At 35.8% G+C, this 20476-nt stretch overlaps 1 protein-coding gene across 2 annotated transcripts in view; it reads left to right on the top strand.

Annotated features, from left to right (window-relative positions):
- The window catches only part of ari-2 (E3 ubiquitin-protein ligase ari-2), a 469714-nt gene that overhangs the window by 127608 nt on the left and 321630 nt on the right, over positions 1-20476 (top strand). For both annotated transcript variants that reach the window (XM_069838008.1, XM_069838007.1), the window contains exon 5: positions 7082-7313. In XM_069838008.1, coding sequence (XP_069694109.1) covers positions 7082-7313 — 232 coding nt within the window. The remainder of the gene's footprint in view (positions 1-7081; positions 7314-20476) is intronic.

The raw sequence follows: 20476 nt of genomic DNA, 5'->3' as shown, positions 1-20476 counted from the left end.
TATTGGATCATCCTCCCTATATCCCAGATTTGGCGCCTAGCGATTACCATCTCTTCATGCACATGAAGAAGTGACTTGGCTCGAAGCACTTTGACGATGACGAAGATTTGAAAACCAGTATTGTAGGTTGGCTTCAATCGCAGATGACCGAATTCTATGATTGCAGAATTTCAAAGCTCGTCAAACGCTACGACAAGTGTCTCAATGTGACTGGAAACTATGTGGAAAAATAAACTAGAGTGTATACTTTCAAATGTATTTTAACCCAATTCTGTAACGTCACTCACAGGTTTGTAAAAAATAAATGGCAGTTACTTTATGAATAGCCCTCGTATTTTATAAACAATTCTGAGAGATGAGATAAATAGTTCAACCAAATTTACAAAGGAGCTTTCGTTTTAAATTTAAAGACTGCCTATCTGCTGGTCGAAAAAAATTAATCAGTATATTAATTTGATCATTAGTACCTCCCATTTTTCATCCCTTAATGTTCATATTTCGTAAAACTCCATCTTATCTTGTGACTAAAGATTAACAGAAACCTACACACAGGGTTTAAGGAGATTTAAGGTGATTAGTCAGTCTGTCTGTTGATTATAGAATAGATTTTTTTTATTATACAGATTGTCTTTGTACTTTACAGTGACAGGGAAAAGATTGTGCAATGGGAACTGGAATTATCTCGAAAACTGCGTGCCGGGAACTGGTCCCTTTTCATATGCATGCACACACATAGACTACAGTACTTCTATAGTTAACTATATGTGCATAGATTTTGGAGGTGACTGTCCTGTCGGATTCTCGGGCCTGTATGTTTACTCTTATATACCACCCATTGCAACTGCAGCGTACTTGTGACATATCAACAGACTTTGCAGTACTGAGTAACTCGCTCTGGAGTTCAGATTAATAAAATCCACCTGCCAAAATCCCTGGTGCCCACTGTAGCATGCTGTACAGACTTCTACAAGAGTTGTTCAGATATGCCTCTCTCCATCTGGATGCAGACTGCTGCATGGTGGGCAAAACCTTCTTGGATGGGACTAAGCTTCTCCTTGCTTACTAATGTTGCAATAGCTGTCTCAGGGCTGTTGAGAGATTCTTGGTAGACAAACTCTTTTACTAATCACCATAAGGAAAAATCCAACAGGATTCAACCCCAGAATCTTGCCAGCTAATGTACAGGTCCACCACTGATGATTCATCTTTGAGAAAACATCCTGTTCAGTTGTCTCCCAGCAGTGAGGTTGTAATGAGGAGATGCTCCATCATGCTGATACAGTAAGTTTCTATGATGCCACTAGTCTGGTACTGAGAATACCAGCCCATACATTGATGTTCCATTATACCTGGTACCCTCTCACATGTGACATGTGTGGATTTTCGTGGACCCATATGTGTCTATTGTGGGAGTTGACGAGCCCATCATGAGTGGAGAGGGCTTTGTCAGTCCACATTATGAGATCCAGAAACTGTTTCGATCTGCAGTGTTGTCATTAACCACTGACAGAAGTTCAAGCATCTAGGGTGGTTTGTGTGAAAGATGTGGAGATGTGTTACATGGTACTGTACCAAAAAGGATACAACTCGTTGTCATGAGGATGTCTCATACCAGACTGTGATGCATACCAAATCATTGTTCAATAACGTGAGGGTAGGGTTCTCTTCATTGACTTGTTAGACCCCTCTCCTCTAGCTGTGGTGTGCGTCAAAAGAGTATTCGACCAGCATCTACAGAATAGACTGGGACAGTGTGGCCTGTTGTCCTTATCTGGTCATCTAACCATTAACATTTCACAAATGAGATTTTGTTTTCATGTGTATTGTTCAGTGCACTCTATAATGGACGTGTTAAGTTATGACAAGCCCCCAAAACAAGGTACATATCATGGTACTCTAAATTGTACGCATCCATGCTTGTGTAGTATTGAAATGATGGGACATACTCGCAATTGGTTGCTTTTTATACCCATTATACAGGACATACAAATTGTCTATAATACTAGGGTTGTAAACAGCCCAGGTTCTCGAAGCGTGAAGTGTGGTTCTACTTTACTCTTTCTAGCTCTGAAATTTAAATAATTGTGTATGAAAATGACGGATAGATAGGGAAATGTACTCAATCCGAAAATGGAGCTAGAATGTGAACACACACTACAGGTGGTTTAAACATTGAAATCTTCAGGTGCCCAATTTGACCAGGGTGACAAATGTAGAGATACAGTATTGGTTCCTATCTTAATTATGCTTATTTCTGGCAAACTGAATGATTAAGGAGAAAGACTCGAGTCAGTGATGTGCAGTCAACCCCATCAACCCCAGCACTGCTGGGGTAAGTAATTTCTATACACAATTGTTTTACTATATTCATTGTTACATAAATCTAGTTTGAATTTCCCACGTGCGAATCTACTATGATATGCTGTCAGATGAGAGCTCGCCAGACCTAGCAATACTGAATTTGCTGAGTTAGCACATGCGCTCTATTTATTTCGGCTATGCTTTGGGGAAAGAGGGTTAGAGGGGGTTAGTTATGTATACTGAGAAACCCTGCAAACTGGCGTTAGGTGAGATCACAATTCTTAGCCAGTGAGTGCTCACTGTTCTTAGAGCATGGAGCCATAGAGGTATAAATGGTGAATTGATCAAGTCAGGATAGGCAATAGTGTAGCCACAAAATTTTGAAAATACTGATGATAATATTATTGAACATGTTTTACTCGTATCAAGTTGGAAGTTTCCTTTTAGCTGGAATGTAATTTGTTAATAAACAGTAGGCCTACATAGTTAATTTATTTAATATGTTTTATAATGCTGTAGTTATTTCTGGACTGACTTTTATTGCATTCAGTTTGTTAACTTGGTAAGCACAGCCAACTAAAATTGGAATTTGTGTTTACTCTTTACAATTTACACGTGTAGAAAAGTAGTTAATGCAGTTCGCATTGTGGTATTGTGATTTAAGTATTCATCTAGTTATATTAATTTCATTAAGAACATTTGTAATTTATTATTTAATATATATTATCTCGGCTAGTTAGCCTATATGTGTCTTCATGAAAAATGAGTGTGTCAGAGTGCATAATTGAGAAGCTACATGAGCGACCATTTTCAACTAGGTCTTTTGAAGAAAAGAGCATTATACAAGAAGGTAGGCAAACCCTGAGTTGCCAGATTTGGTACATAAATCTAAAAATTGTACCAGACATTTTACAGTTTCTTGTTATGAGAAATATTATTTTGTTTGAATTGTCTGTTATATGGCCGAGATAGAAAAACCAGCTGGACAAAATCAGGTTATATTAACCTAGGGAGCTTCACAAAAGCAGCAGTTTCTCATGAGCAATCTGTTGGGCATATTAAAGTATCCTATTTAATTGCCTCTTTTGGACGAGTTCGGATGGACATGCAACTAAAGTGACCAGCTTAAAAATGAAATAACTTTTCACAATAAGAAAGTTCAGCAAAACAGGGAACTCCTTAAGAGATTTATTCATGCTGTGTGTTTTTTAGCCAAGCAGGAACTTGCATTCAGAGGCCATGATGAATCCAGTACTTTCATTAATAGGGGTAACTATGTTGACCTTCTGAAATTACTGCAGAATACGATCCCCTCTTGAAAGCACAATTAGAAATCTCTACAGTATTCAAAGGCGTGTCTAATACAATACAAAATGATGTAATAGAAGCAGTAGCCAAATCTTTATTAGAAGAAATAAAATTAGCCAATTATGTTACAGTTTTAGTTGACGAAACAACAGCTGTCTCTAATACTGCACAATTTTCCATTGTACTCCGGTACGTGCATAATGGCCAAACAAAAGAAAGGTTTATTGGCTTTCAAGATGTAAGTGAAAGTCGCACAGCTCCAGAGATTGCTGAGCTAATAAGACAATACTTGACGGAATTTGACAGCAATGACAAACTAATTGCACAGTCTTATGATGGAGCGGCCTCAATGGCAGGTCGTATAAATGGGGTACAAGGACTTATTAAACAGGCACGTTCACAGGAGTTATTTGTACATTGTTATGCGCGCTGTCTAAATTTGGTACTATCAAACACAGTCAATAACAGAAAAGAGTGCAAAATTTTTTTTAGTACTTTGAGTGGCATTGCTTCCTTCTTCTCCCGGTCACCCAAGAGAACCAAGTTCCTAGATGCATTTATACAGAGGAGGCTACCTAGTGTTGCACCAACTTGATGGAATTATACAAAGAGACTGGTAAATAAGTGATGCATTTCTACAGAGGAGGCTACCTAGTGTTGCACCAACTTGATGGAATTATACAAAGAGACTGGTAAATAAGTCTATGTCCCTAGAAATGACTTATATAAGGCGTTTGATGCAATGCTGGACAATTCTAGTGAAATTGAGAAAGATATTTTGACACCTGTAAAGGGTTACCTTCTAAATTTGAGAGATATCACTGTCTGTTTTCTGCTAGAACTTTTGACAAATTATTTGCACTTATTAGTGTTTTATATAGCATTCTTCAAAGTAAATCTTTTGACATTGCCTTCTGTAGGGAGAAAGTAGATGAAACTCGCAGAAACAAATCAGCTATGAGAAATGAATTTGAAACTGTTTTTGCAGAAACAGCAGATGAAGTCGGAGAACCATGCAAAAGAAATGTAAATTACAAACATATATATTATGAAATATTTTACAATGTTGAGAGCCATCTAGAAAGTCGATTCCAAGACTATGGTAGCTTAGGCTTTTTAGGACTAATATCAATTGAAAATGGAAAATATGACACTTATCAAAAGCAGTTTTCACAGATTGAATTCTCTAACTTACTTAGTGCCTATGATAATCATTTTGATGAAGTCAGGTTGCGAAATGAGCTAACTGTGTTCTATGCTGCTGATGATTTTGAAGAAAAAAAACTCATTTGAGTTATTACAAATAATGTCAGACAAATCCATTTCGACATGTTTTCCACAGCTTTCAAAGCTAATTTCACTAATATGTACAATACCAGTATCTACAGCTTCAGTCGAGAGGTCTTTCTCAGCATTAAAACGAATTAAAACTTATTCAAGAAACAGGACTGGCGAAAAAAAGACTATCAAATCTGGCGATGCTATCAATTGAAGCCGATCTTCTTGAAAAAATAAGGCAAAAGGACACATTCTTCGAAAGGGCTGTAGGTTTCTTTGCTGTGCAGGACAGGAGAATGGAGTTCACCATTAAGTAACAAAACAGCACTTCCATTCCTGGCGTACTGTCATCTCATAACATACCTGCATTATGTATTTAAAATATTTATGTTAATATATTTAAGATGATTAAATTGCACTTATTCACTATTATGTCAAACAAATTTATATATTTTTTTTATTTGCTGGGTACTAATAAATGTCACCTCATGCCACTGACCCGAGTATTAGTATAGAGGAAGATTTTGAATACGAGGTGATGTGTAGAAGGAAGGTGTTACTGCTGTTTATAAAAGCAGCTACGAAAATGTACATTATGCAAAATTAATTAAGGATAAATTGAAAATTAATGGGGAGTTTTTCAATGTCGAATTTTGTTTAGAAAACTTGAATGAGTTGACAAATGAAGAGAATATAAATGAAAGAAAAAGAATAGAGATAAAGGCGGAAGTAAGAGGGATTGTAAATAAAACTGCAGGGAATAGAAAAGGTAAAGTTGTGGAAGGCATGAGTGCAGTGACACAGAAGATTGCGATGGAAGGATGTTGGAAGAAATCATCAATGTCGGTGAATTCTGCTTAGGCATTAAAGAATTCTCAGGTGATAGCTGCGACGTCGTCATCAGTGAGAAGACCAGCAATGACGTCACCCTAAGGCCAAGTCAGAAGTGCGAAGTTGCATAAGAATGAAGAAATAAGCAAAGTATCAAATGGTAACATAGGCGGAGAACTTGGAGTTGGAAGGCAGAAGGAGGGAGAGAAGAATGGTGAAACAACAGAAGAAGAGAGTGGAGAAAGGGGAAGTGAAACAAGTGCGAGGGAGTAGAAGGGGAAGTTCGGAAATGGTTAATCGAGTGAGGAGTGTGGAACGAGGGGGCAGTAGGGAAGGAAAAACGGTGTATAATCTGAGGAAATGGTGTATTAGTGGGATGAGATAATAGCAGGGTTAGTTATATAGTGTAAAAATGGATTTGAACAGATGCACTTTGTCAAGGTTATGGAATTGTTTTGTTTAAGACCAAGTGATAAATCAAGTGAAACCAATGTTCTAGGGTATGAGCGCTAATGTGATTTTGTTAAAATTGTTTTGACGATGAATTTTCCTGAAATACTCAACAAGGGTTAGGTCTTCTATACTTAATAAGTTTAAAGGTTTTTATGTTTATGTACAGGGGAAATTATTTAGTTAGTTATGAGAAAGCTGGGAGTGAAGTTGAATGAGAAAATTAGTATAAATAGCTGTCAGTGTAAATGAGAAGTGAAGTAGTTTAATAAAGTGTGATTAATTAAAAGTAGGGATAAATGAAAATGAGAGGTTATGAAAGACATAGTAAGAGCATGCATTAAGGTCACGATTCATCTGTGCCTTAAGCTGTAAATAGTGTAAGGGAATCCTGATCCAAATACAGAAATGTGAAGGGTCAGCAGGACTGAATATATTGAGAGTAGGTCTAATATATATGTATTCCATATCATAGCAATATTGTTTATTTTGGTGCAAGATTTCGCACCTTGGTGAGTTTTCTCGTCTGATTCCAACCGCCACCCTGTATAACTAAAATAATCAAGAGACAAAGAAAACACAGGGGATTTCTTTGTAAACTGTCTTCAAGGTCAGAGCAGACGGAAAGCACCTGCTTTTGTTCCATGGAAATAAAAAAATGCTGAGGGAGGGAATAGCCATAGCAACGAAAAAGAACTTTAATGGGATAGACAGAACAAGTTCTGGAACTTGCTCTCTCTGTCTGTCTGTCTCTCTCCCCCCCTTCCCCCCCTCTCCACCTCTCTCTAAACAGAAAGAGCTGTCAGAGTCGTTCTCTTACCGACAGCAATGCATGAAATATATTACACTCTTTACTTCTATAATTATGTTGATTAATACTGTAAAGGTAATTGCTTGAAATTTATCTGTACAGGAATTGGGTGTATGGCCCAAGAATGTGAAGTTCTGGCTCCAGAAGATTTTGTGTTAACAATGTTAAGTCGGCCGAGCACACGTGACAAGTATCAGCAGTTTGCATTTCGGGATTATGTTAAGTCTCATCCACAACTTCGATTTTGTCCAGGACCCAACTGTCAAGTTGTTGTGAGAGCCAAGGAGCCTTGGGCCAAAAGAGCCATTTGTAATGTATGCAGGACTGTATTTTGGTGAGTTTATTCAATGCAATTTGTTGTTGCTAGTAAAAATGTTACTTGTGTTGATATATTATCTTTTCAGAAAGAGCATCCTAGGTTAGTCTTCAAAAATTAATTGATGAAGAGACTTATCTATGTCTAGTTTATGGTGGTGTAAGCCATTGCTTTTGGTATGTGAGGCATTGTTCTAGAAATACCAATAAATTCATTTAGAAGTAGAAAATGAAGGTTGAATGAAACATCCTCTAAAAATCGTTATCTTATTACTGTGCATACATATATTAAATTTTACATCAGTTTAGACATTATGATAGGAAAGTTTTGGCTATTTTTAGTATTGAGATTAATTTTCAACTCAGTTGCCCATAGGACTTGCTTCTTTTAAAGAGGTACAAAATAATTAATTTAAAATAAACAAGAGAAAATAAGCTATTAAAAGTCGTTTTCTTGTTTTGTGTTTATGATTATAATAATATGTAATACAAATAAATAGATTTCTTCCTTAATGCCTTGCTTAGTATATAAATATTTTTATTACAGAAAAATTTCCTCCCTTTACTCAAGTGTATCAGAGTTAGACTGAAATACACACTTAAATAAAAAGAGAACTTTTACCTAACAGGTGATACACGTAATCTAAAATTTACAAAATACATTCTGCTTATTGCTTTTACGTTGCAAGAGAATTCATGTATATTTTCTGAATTAAGTGAAAGTTGTTGTAAGAGATGTAAAATATGCAAACATGGATGAGATAGCATACATTGTGTGTACAGTTGTTATTCTTTTAATCTTTGTGACATCTATTAAGCAGTAGTACTTATTATGATCCTATTCCAACATCTATCAGATTTTGCTAATGTCAACTTTTCATTAGGCTCCTAATTTTAAATTTGATGTGGAACTCTTAGAATTGTCATATACGTGTAAAGATTTTTACTTCTAGGAAGATATGTAATTTTATTATATTGTGAAGCTCAGAAAAGTCCAATTGTATTGTTAGATTTAAGGGAAGGAGGTTGGAGTATTGGCTTTCACGTTATTAATCTGGGTTCGTATCCCAGTGAATCCAAGTAGTAGGACAAAGTGTTTGGTGGCAGTTTTTCACAGTGTAATCCCGTTTCTCCTACTGGCATTCCACCATTCCTTCATTAATCATCATAATCATATTGGTGTGCTGTAAACCACAGTTCATAGTGCTACATGTTGCTCCTAGAGAAGTACGGTAAGCTTGAGCGAATGACATGAATTAATTACTCACTATTAGTAATAAAATTAAGAGAAGGATTCATAATGTAACATACATAGAATATTCGATTTTAATCCAATGTGATTTGTGGTTACCGCCACCACCAGATATAGTTAATGAAAATCTTTCTGGACTCTAAATACTCTGAATAATTTTATTTCCAAGTTCAGAACCTGTGAGTAGAAATTCATTACTCCGATGAAAGAATGTTTACTAGCAGAGTTGAGTTAAGTGCTTGACAAATAGCTCGTAAATATTTCCTTAATCCCTGCCATTTTGGGATAGGGTTTTTTAAGTGCTCATGTACTCCCAGCTTTATTTTCTTTCCCTTCTGAAGAGTAAAAATTTATTTTATTAAGATACAATTTCCGTCAGCTAACTTATGACAGGTTCCAGTATTCTTTTACTGGACGAATGTTTTTGCCCTCATCACAGCATCGTCAGGTCATACATGATTAACAGTTACATAATTCAATCACATGGACACTCTAAAACAAGTTTTACAATATAAATTTTCATTGTGGCGTACTAATTGCATGGAAGTGATTTATTATATCTGCAAAGTAATCAATTTATTACAGGGTGATATATTTCAATTTTATTTAAAATGATCCATATGTTGTATTCAGTGACATATTTATAATTTAGAAGCGGTATTGTACTTACATATCAGCTTTTCTATTATGCTACAATGTTGTCACTGCATGTCTTAGTTCTCAACTGCATTACATTAGTCGTCTTCCTAACAAGTATTAGGCCAAGTGGCCTGTTATGGCATTACATTAGTAACATGGTTAAATGGCAAATGCAATGACAGCGGGCTGGTGTTGCAACCAGGAACTATGTTTTATACAGTGATTCTATATAGCGGATTATTTTTATTTGTAGTTATTTCATTTGTTAAATTATCTTTCTGATTGTAGTGTTTGGCTAGGTAGAATTCGTCTGCTATATTTAATGTGTTGGTATTGTTAATTAAGTTTACAGTCTTTAATTCTTCTTCAATAATGTTAAGTTCGTGGTTGTTATCAATTAAGTATTTTGCGAATTTTTCATGTTTCCACTGCTTTATGTTCATTGTATCTCGTTCTAAAATTCCATTTTGATTGTCCTATATATTCTGAAGAATTCTAAGCTAAGGATTCTTATACCACTATTAAAAATTCATCACCCTCTACCAGATAAGAATGCAAACCTCTGAATGAATAGGAAATATGGTAGGCCTAATTACTTGACTGAAGAGATTGGATTACTTTGTATAAAGTGATCCATTTATAAATTAACTTCCACAGTAAGTACTATAAGAGGATCTCAAAGTGTGTGTGTGTGTGTGTGTGTATGCGTGCGTGCGTGCACGCGCGCGCACACACACAGGGTGTTTCAAAAATACGGGGCATAATTTCAGGTATGTATTTCCCACATGTAGACAATCAAAATAGTTCATTACAACATGTGTCCGGAAATGCTTTATTTCCGAGTTATGGCCTTCACAACATTGAAATTCATGGAACGTTTTTCTTTCCGCAGGTCGTTGCCGTCAAAGGAGACATTAAGAGGGCACTCTGACAGTTCATTCCGAGGCGAAGGTTACATTCAGTGTTGTATAGGTGTTAGACTGTGCGACATGTATTCAAATCAAGAGCTGGCAGAGATACACTTCATGTATGGTAAGGCAGACGGCAATGCTGCACTGGCTCGTCATTTGTACCAGGAGAGGTACCCACAGCGACAATGTCCAGATCGGAAGACATTTGTACATCTCCATTACTGTCTGTGCGAGTATGGAAAATTTAACTCTCCTGGTTTGGGAAGGGGACGACCAAGATCTACAATTCCAGAAGTACAGGAGGAGATTCTGGAGGCTGTGAACATGACTCCTTCTATCAGCACACGAAGGGTAGCATTGCAAGTCAATGTTCCTCATACGACTGTCTGGAGACTGTTGAAAGAATATCAATTGTATCCTTATCATTTGCAACGTGTACAGGCCCTGTCACCAGCAGATTACCCTGCACGAGTTAGGTTCTGTCAGTGGTTCTTGCAGCAGTGTGGTGTAAATCCGAACTTTCCTGCCTTAGTATTATTTACAGATGAAGCACAGTTCACACGAGATGGCATAACAAATTTCCACAATCAGCATGTATGGGCGTATGAAAACCCACGTGCAACTGTTCCATCTCATCACCAGGTGCGGTTCTCCCTCAACATGTGGGCCGGTATCATTGGTGATCGAATAGTTGGACCCCATGTACTTGTAAACAGACTTACGGGGCAGGTGTACACAAACTTCCTGGAAAACACCATACCTCATGTTTTAGAAGACACTCCACTGATCAATCGTCGGCACATTCACATCTTGCATGATGGCGCTCCTGCACACTTGAGTCGTACGGCTCACCGGTACTTGGATCGAAGGTTTCCTGATTGATGGATAGGTAGAGGTGGCCCAATTGCTTGGCCTCCACGCTCACCTGATCTGAACCCTCTGAATTTCTACTTGTGGGGCCATTTAAAATCATTGGTTTATTCGTCTCCGGTGCCTGATTTGGAATCCCTTCGGAATCGAATTGTGGCATGTTCTGAGGACATACACAATACTCCTGGAGTTTGGGATCGTGTTTGCAGGTCAATGAGACATCGATGTGAGGTCTGTAGTCAAGCAGGAGGTGGACATTTTGAATATCATCTGTAATGACAACGACCTGCGGAAAGAAAAATGTTCCGGTGAATTTCAATGTTGTGAAGGCCATAACTCGGAAATGAAGCATTTCCGGACACATGTTGTAATGAACTATTTTGATTGTCTACATGTGGGAAATACATACCTGAAATTATGTCCCGTATTTTTTAAACACGCTGTATATATATATATATATATATATATATATATATATATATATATCGATTAATTTTAATTATTCGCTTAAATATTTTTGATCAATTAATCTTAGAACAGAAATTGATCGATTCATCGATCAGATTAATCGATTAAATTTCACAACACTAATTTTTTATTCAAATATCTCAGTAGCAGACAAAGAAAATTATTATATTTTTGGGAGGGATTTGTGCATAACAAATTTATCCAGTTTTTGTTTTTCTACTTTCAATTGGTCAGGAATTAAAAATTAGTATATATATGTATATATATATATATATATATATCTGTGTGTGTGTGTGCGTGCGTGCGGGCGCGGGCGCGCGCGCGCGCGTGTATATGTATATAATCGATTTAATTCCACAACACTGATTTTTTTAATTCAAATCTCTCAATAGCAGACAAAGAAAATTATTATATTTTTTGCGAGGGAATTGTGCACAACAAATTTATCCTGTTTTTCTACTTTCAATTGGTCAGAAATAAAAAATTAGTATATATATAATATAATAATTTTCTTTGTCTGCTATTGAGATATTTGGATTAAAAAATTAGTGTTGTGGAAATTAATTGATTAATCAATCAATTTCTGTTGTAAGATTAATCGATAAAAATATTTAATTGAATAATCGAGTCGATTATAATTAATGGTTATACTTGATATTAATTATTATTTTGTTAATGTAAACTCAGACTAAAAACTCCGACAACATTTGTCTCTCAGAAATTACTGAGGGGAGAGGGAGATTGTTGTACCTTCAGCATAGTGTACCTTTGAACATTTTTGTTTTTTAATTTTTGCTGCTACCTACTGAAGTAGATTGTAGAGAAAGCCGCTAAGTAGCTCTGGTCGTAGTTTCGGTTTGATTTATTGCAAAGTGTGAGTTCTGTGGACAAATTATTTTTTTTAGTAGGTCTACCAAAGGTAAACATTTCGTTCATTGATGTTTTCTAACACAAAACCAGATTGTATTTGTTACTTTCAATCAAGGAGTGTGTGTTCCCCATCATCTAGTGAGTAATAACATATTTTAATTTCCATGATTTATTCGAATCTCTAGTCTTGGGAGGCATATTTGTTTAATCATGTACCCTCTTGTACTTTGAACACAAAACATCTTGTACCATGGAACATGTTCCAAGGTACACGATACTATCGGTTTTTGTTTTTCTTTTATTTTAAGATCATGTCACGAAGTAAGTCTGGAGTTAAGAGGCCCCCACTTGATCTGGATACCTTGAAGAAAGTTGTTGAAGCAGTTATTGCTCCTCCAGGAAATAAAATCTTAATCAGAGAAGCCTGCTCTGATTTATGATTGCAAGTACATTTTAAATATGATTGCCACTTTTTACAGCTATATTCCCACCTATATTCCATGTGTTCCAACTTACAAGAGGGTATGTTCCAAGGTACGTGAACCTGTTGTACCTTTGAACACATTACATATCCCTTCATTTTATTTTTTCCATCCTTAATAGATTTGTAGAACAGGAAAATAGATACAGAATGTTGTAAAGGAATCTTCAATAATTATTTCAAGCATTTTTTCATTTAAAAATTTCATTTCCCAAAATTAAAAAAAAATAAATACATAAATAAAATGTGAAAAGTGTTTAAAGGTAAAACAGTCTCCCCTACTTCAAAGCACAATAGTACCGTTATTTTATAAGTGCAAAGAAGGTAGCATAGGGCAAATCTTTGCACAAACACTGCAGAAAGAGATGGAGATATGAGGACAGTGACCTGTCTACCCCTATTGAAAGTTGAAACACAATGCTTTACGATTTTTCAAGAAAACTTTCACCTTGTTGTCAGCTCGTCTTACTAGCATATGAAATATATACATCTCTGGGATTCGCCCTCCTCATTCCTTAGCCATGGCTACACACTGTGCAAGTAAGAGAGTAACTATCTTTATCTTCTTCTCTTTCTAAAATTTTGTAATCTAATAACAATAGGGGCCAGTCTGCTGTTTTGTTGCAGTTTTTTTAATGAGTTTGTAGATGTAGCTTGTGTGTTTAGTTTACTAAAGAAAAAAATCAGATTTCTGTGGACTGTGAAAACTGAATACTCCATTATGTCTTATGAGAATTTGAGAGGTAAACTCAGTGAATCGTTTGGATTTAAATTGAACGATCATGAAGTGCTTGACAGAAAAAAAGTTCTTTCGTGTTTAGTGATGCAGGAAACATTGTTACTAAACATAGAGCAGCACTTAATTCGGAGCATGTGAGTGCACTCACATGTTTAAAGTCATGAATGAAGCAGTATTAACTAGGTTAGTCTTCATACTATTTTTATTTGTGTTTGTCTCAAAAACTCCCGGAGAAATTGACACAGTAAATTATAAGCCTCATAATAAATGTGTTAGTAAATAACTAAAATAGCATTGTTTTGTAATACAACGATACGGTATATACAGATATACAATATTTAATACTTATGCTTATCACTGAACACAAATTAAATTTAGCAATAATAATTGTGTATTACAGTATATTAAAATTTTTTTCAAATCGATCAAAGCTCGATTAATCGATTAAATTCAAATAGTTAATCGATTAAATATTTTGATTGATCGACAGCACTAAAAAAATGTTTTGTCCAGAATTTCATAGCTTTTATATATATGGTACTTTGCACGATTAGTAATATATTCCCAGAAATACCTATACTCGATTAAGGCCATCTGTGCACTGATCAGACTGGTTAGTTACTGAAGTCACAAAGTAATTAGTATGGTAAATCATGTTTCAGAAGAAGATGTTTAATAGATTTCAAGAGAATTAAAAAAAAAAGAACTCCATTAATGACTGCAAACACAGTACCTCTGCTACAAAACATTTCAATGAATACTCGGCCTTCAACATATTATTTCAGGAATTATTTAGCTAACTATTTCGATGCTCCACGTGCATCACTTCCATGGCAGTGGATCACTGCATAACATAACATATGCAGAGTGACACAGAAATATATTATTGATATAATATCAACGTAAGAACTAATATTCAATGAAATAATTCTCAACCTGTTACGTTTACTATTTCCCCCCCTCATTCCAGATTTTCTCTGTTATATCTTTCCGCGAATACACTTGTCAGTGTATAATTATATAAACATGGGTGTTTTTCTATGCTCATTTATCTTGACAACTTTTCCTTAAGTTTATAGCTTGTAGCCTGGCAACTAACATGTCAAATTGTGAGTTTTCAAATATACATGTGTCGTAAATCAGTTGCCATCAAGTAGTGCCATGAGAAAACTCCCATTTTAAATACAATAGGAGTGACACAGATGCTACTGGTTGGTAATTTTTAGTTTCAGTGGCATTACTTTTGAATCTTCTTTGAGTAGATCCATGAGTAAAAAGCCTAATAAACAACATTGTATAACTGATATGTTTAAAGAAAATGGGATTTTGACATTTTGGTATTACTGGCCATGCCTAAACCATTTTCAATAATGGAAAATGTGGAACTCTGAATAGTCTTGCATGTAATGGGATTGATATAATAATGTGGAACTTATTAATTCGTTTTATTTTAGAAATATCGCGTAACTACATAACAGTGTGGTAAGTGATTGAATTACACTAAGACATGAGTTGGTAATCCCTCATAATGTTCAAATGAGTTTTTTTTAATTGTTGATTAAGTTTCATTCCATCATTAAGTAGAAAGCTTTATTCAGTTGTGCTCTCTCGAAGCAGAATTATTGAAGAAGTTTTAAATTAGTAACCACTAGTGAAAAGGCTCACGTTATGAAATGCTTTTTAATTCCTCGAATGTTTGTAAAAATTGCCGAATTGTAAAATAATTATCTTGTTTCAGATGACTAAAGAATGCAACTATAGCATAACTAAGGAGGTGTTTATAGACTAATTTGACAGATGTGAAAATAATATAGTGCATACATTTTATTTCTCCCTGCTCACAGATGTAGAGCAGACACAGTAGTGCACAGTGCAGCTATGCACATGCAAGTGAAGGAAGATAAAATGTGTGCACTGTATTTTAACAGAAGAAGGAATTATTGCACAGCTTGGATTTTTATTCTGTAATAATAGAAAGACATTAATTTCAAAGCTAGTTAAGGGATATGGAAATAATATGTAATAATGAATACTACTTAGTAGAGTCTCTACGTTTATGGGCTGGTGTCTGGAGCATAGGCAGAAAGCAGAATCAAGGTGTCTTGCCAGCTGCTATGCAACACAGCATTCACTTACACAGATCCACATCGTCCCTCAAAATAGTCGCCATTGGCTGCTATGCACATCTACCAATGCTGGTTTAACTGTTGCTGGAAGCACTCCTCAAAGATATTGGCAGGAAAGGGGCTTTTCTTGTGGTAGTCATGACCTCGGCTAAATGAAATCTACACCAATGTAGCTTTGCTTTCAAGTGGAGAAAGAAGAAGCAATCACATGGTGCGAGATCAGGTGAATATGGAGGGTGTGGCAGAATGGTGACCTGTTGCCTTGAAAGTTCCTCTTGGACAAGCACAGAGTGATGTACAGGGGCGTTGTCGTGTAGCAACAACCAATTCTTCCTATGTCAAAGCTCAGGATGCTTAGAATGAATTGAATCACATAGACAGCGAAGGATCTCCTTGTAGCAGATCTTGTTTACAGTTACTTCATCTGGTATGAATTCCATGTGAACAATTCCCAATGAGTCAAAAAACAGTTCAAGCATCACCTTGTCTTTTGATCTGTCTTATCCTGGTTTTTTCCATTGTTGCAACAATTGCGATTTCCAGGTGCCCAATTGTCGCTTCAGTTGCGGATCATAAAGAAAACACCGTATTTCGTCTCCTGTTATGATCCGGTTGAGAAACATCGTATCATCAGCACTACTGATCAGGTCACCGCAAATTGTTATGCGATCGTCACGTTGGTCTTGCATTAGGACTCGTGACACACTGTGCTAAGTAACATATGACATGTTCAGGTCATCAGACAGAATTTTGTGGCATGTACCACGGCCATTCCTGCTGCTGCAAGATCGTCTACCAAGTGGGTGTGGTTAGCATCCACCAACATTGCAACTTCTTCGATCTTGCGTTCAGTTCAGATCATTTGTGGCCAACCAGTATGCTCATCATCCTCCAAACTGCCTCTTCCCTGCGAAAAACATTGGTGCCACTTTAACACAGCACTGTGGCCCAAGGCGTCATCACTGTAAACTTTGTTCATCGTCTGAAATGTTTCGCTAGCAGATTTGCTTAGTTTTTGGTAGAACTTGATGTCTGGACATTGCTCAAACTGCGACATTTCGAGTTCCGATGCTAGCATTCAAATCACCTTCACAACAGATACCGTAGTTTTGCTTACACTGTCAGCACACAACTGCCTAGTGTTGGGACGAGAGAATGACTGACATGGCACCATACCACACAACAGTGACAATATGCGCCCAGTCCAGGAATTTAATGATTGTTGTGTTATATTGATCATGCATGTGAAATTTTACCATAAATGTATGTGCCAAGGCAATATGTATTCTGCAATAGATGTTAATGCTGCTTTCTTATAATAATATTATTCCCTAGTTCTCCTACGAAACTATATAATTTTATAGTAGAGTCAATTGCGATTCGTGAAGTTAAATTTATCCAGAGCTAATTAAAAATGGCATGAGTAAAATAAAAATAGCGCCGAAACAATAGTGTCTGCTTGCATAGGATAATATTAACTTTTTAAATAATTTTAACACTTTCGAAAATTTTCAATTTTTTTAAGTTTTGTGTCAGAAACAGATGTTAAAGTGAACCTCAAGAAGAACAAGAAATTACCTCACCCTTACTTCAGTACAAACTCAGCTTGCCTATTCTTCTGTTCAGTGAACTTCTTGATAACGTTATTGTTAAAATCTGATTTGTGGAAATGTCCTTGTCTATGGAAAACACACACCACATTTAATCCATCTTGTCCAATGCTGTTTCTTTTTCAAAACACATTTTCACTCTCTTCAGGGTAATGAAGTACCTTTCAGATTCAGCTGTTGTAACTGGAGAAGCAAGAACTGCATTTTAACATTTTTACTGTTTCTAAAAATATGTCCTCTAATTATTTTCTCTAAAAATTATGGCACTGTTGGAGTTCATGTCCTAAAATTCTTCTCTCTTGCAAAGAACACGAAGTTCACTCTTCAATTTTGGTTCTTCTATAAAATGATATCACTTAAATCTTTGGGGAATCGTGATAAAAAGTCATTAGGGGATGTGATTTTGTGGTGATTATTGCATTCATTTTTATCTTGATTTTGGTGCTTGAAATGGTTTGATTTCGGTGAATATTTCATGGGAGAAAAAAAAAAAAAAAAGAAAAGAAAAGGAAAATTCATGCATATTTCGAACTCTCAAAAAACTTTAAAAGGAGTAATAAAATGGCATGTTTTTTTTTAATTATTATTCAAACAATTCTTTTGAAACTAATAGGAAAATTTGAATTATTAATTAAATTCATATTACCTATTTAATATTTTTCATCAGTATAAAAACTGGCAATGGTTTCTACACTTGTACATGACAAAGAAACCCTTCGATCTGATAAGATGCTTTTGTGCACAGAAAATTCTAACTCACTATCTACATTTGACACTGAAAACCACAAAATCCCCAGATACTTAAAACTAAAACTATTGTGATCTTCAAACATGCTTATCAGACAGTTTATTTCACTGATTAACTTGCAACTTCTTTACTGTATTAACTTTTTAGGTAATTACCTGGCTGACTAGTTTCGAAATGTTATCCTTCATTGTCCAAAGCCTAGTGAAGAGCCTGTGCTATCTTCTGGTTTTCTGTTGTGATGGGGTGTGTTCATGATTGTGTCGAAGAGGGTGTGTGTTTTGAAATTGAATTAAGTGTTCAGGATGTGCTGGGGGTGTATTTTTGTATGTTTGTAAATTTCGTATTGTTCTAGAGTATCAAGTTTCTGGTTTTTTGGCTGGATGTGTAGTATTTTCATGTTAGTGTCTATGTTGCTGTAGTTGTGATTGGAGTTTGTGATGTTTTCTGTGTAGGCAGAATTATTGTGTAATTTGGTTATGGCTGTGATAAGTTCCTTGTAATATGTTTGAAATGATCTTCCAGTATCAATCAGACCACTAATAAATTACCGAAATGCACTAGCACACAAATTAGCAACATACATGGATAAAATCAAACAAAACAGCATAACACTTATAAACTTCACAACAGTAAAAAAACACTATAGACCTAGTAAACAAAATCAAGAACAAACACATCCCACACAGCGCAACACTAGAAACATATGACATAACCAACCTACACACTAACATACGAATAAATGAAACACTACATATACTGGAACAAATGCTCAACAATAACAACATACTATAAGAACACATCAAATTACAGACACTGTCGCCAAGCAAAATTACTTCACATACAACAACAAATACTACACTCAAGCTGAAAGTCTACCCATGGAATCACCCATCTCTAGAATCCTAGCCGAAATTTTGATACACAACATGGAACAGACACACATTCTAAACAAGGACAACAGCAAACACACAGACATCATCATTTACTGCACAGATACGTAGACGACATACTAATACTAAACAAAGGAAACAAAAGACAGATTGAAAACCTACACAAACACATAAACAAAATACATCCAAAACTACACTACACACTAGAAACAGAAACCAACAAATCCATCAGGTAACACAAATACACAACCCCTCCAATCACCCCACACAACACAAATACACAGCATTCCATCCATGATACACAGACTCATCAACATTTCTATGAGCCAACAAGACTATAAGGAAGAAATGCACGCTATCAAATACATAAATAAATACAACTTAACAGGGGTATACAAATTATCATGCAACAGTTGCAGTGACGTCTACATTGGACAGAATGGAAGATCATTTCAAACACATTACAAGTAATATATCACAGCCATAACCAAACTATACAACAATTCAACCTACACAGAACACATCACAAACTCCAATCACAACTACAGCGACATAGACACCAACATGAAAATACTACACATCCAGCCAGAAAAACAAAAACTTGACACTCTAGAACAGTGGTCATCAGCACTTGCTGAAATGGGTAATGAGTAAGAAGTGTATTGCAGTGTGCACCATCATGCAAAAAGAAGAGGGAGGAAGCATACTCACAGCAGCCATGGATGCATACCAGTGCATTGTTTTACCCACAGGTAAGAGACACTAGCTCGAGGGTGCACTGTGCTGATGACCACTGCTCTAGAACAATACGAAATTTACAAACATACAAAAACACACCCCTAGCACATCCTGAACACTCAACTCAATTTTAAAACACACACACTTTTTGATACAATCATGAACACACCCTATCTATCACAACAGGAAGCAAGAAGATAGCACGGGATCTTCACTAGACTTTGGATAATGAAGGATAACACTTCGAATCTAATCAGTCAGGTAATTACCTAAAAAAGTTAAGACAGTAAAGAAGTTGCAAGTTAATCATGATTATCTAAGTGTATATAGAACAATGAAGTATTTATATGTTCACTCGTTATGAATGAAAACATAAACACACTTATTATTATATTTACTCTTTTTCACAAAGAAATAAAATATAGCAAAAATTCGTCCCTATTCATCCCATTTTACTGTACTTACTATCCTTTGAAAAAGTCTTGTTTTTGGAACACCATCTAGTTCAGGGATACCTTTAACTTTATCTAGCAGACTGTTGTCTACTATGTTGCTAAGAAGAGAAGGAAGGTACAAAACTTTTGCAGTGGCTCTGAACAATATTTACCTCCTGGGTCATTTTTCATAAAATACACTAATGTTTGTGGAAATTGCAACACCAAAAAGAATACATGTGACTGAAATGAAATTTATACCACAGATTAGGTACATGACAATACAGAAATGATTAGAATTACAGAACTGTACCTGATTTGTGACCGTGAGATTTCAGTATGGTGTGAAGCCTCCATGTGCTGCAATCAGATCCTCTATGTGTCGTGGCATGGAATCAAAGAGGGC

The sequence above is a fragment of the Periplaneta americana genome, chromosome 10 (genome assembly GCF_040183065.1).
Source record: "Periplaneta americana isolate PAMFEO1 chromosome 10, P.americana_PAMFEO1_priV1, whole genome shotgun sequence".
In the NCBI taxonomy this organism is placed as follows: domain Eukaryota; kingdom Metazoa; phylum Arthropoda; class Insecta; order Blattodea; family Blattidae; genus Periplaneta; species Periplaneta americana.
Note: the sequence above shows the minus strand (reverse complement) of the source record. Positions and strands in the feature narration are given on the sequence as shown.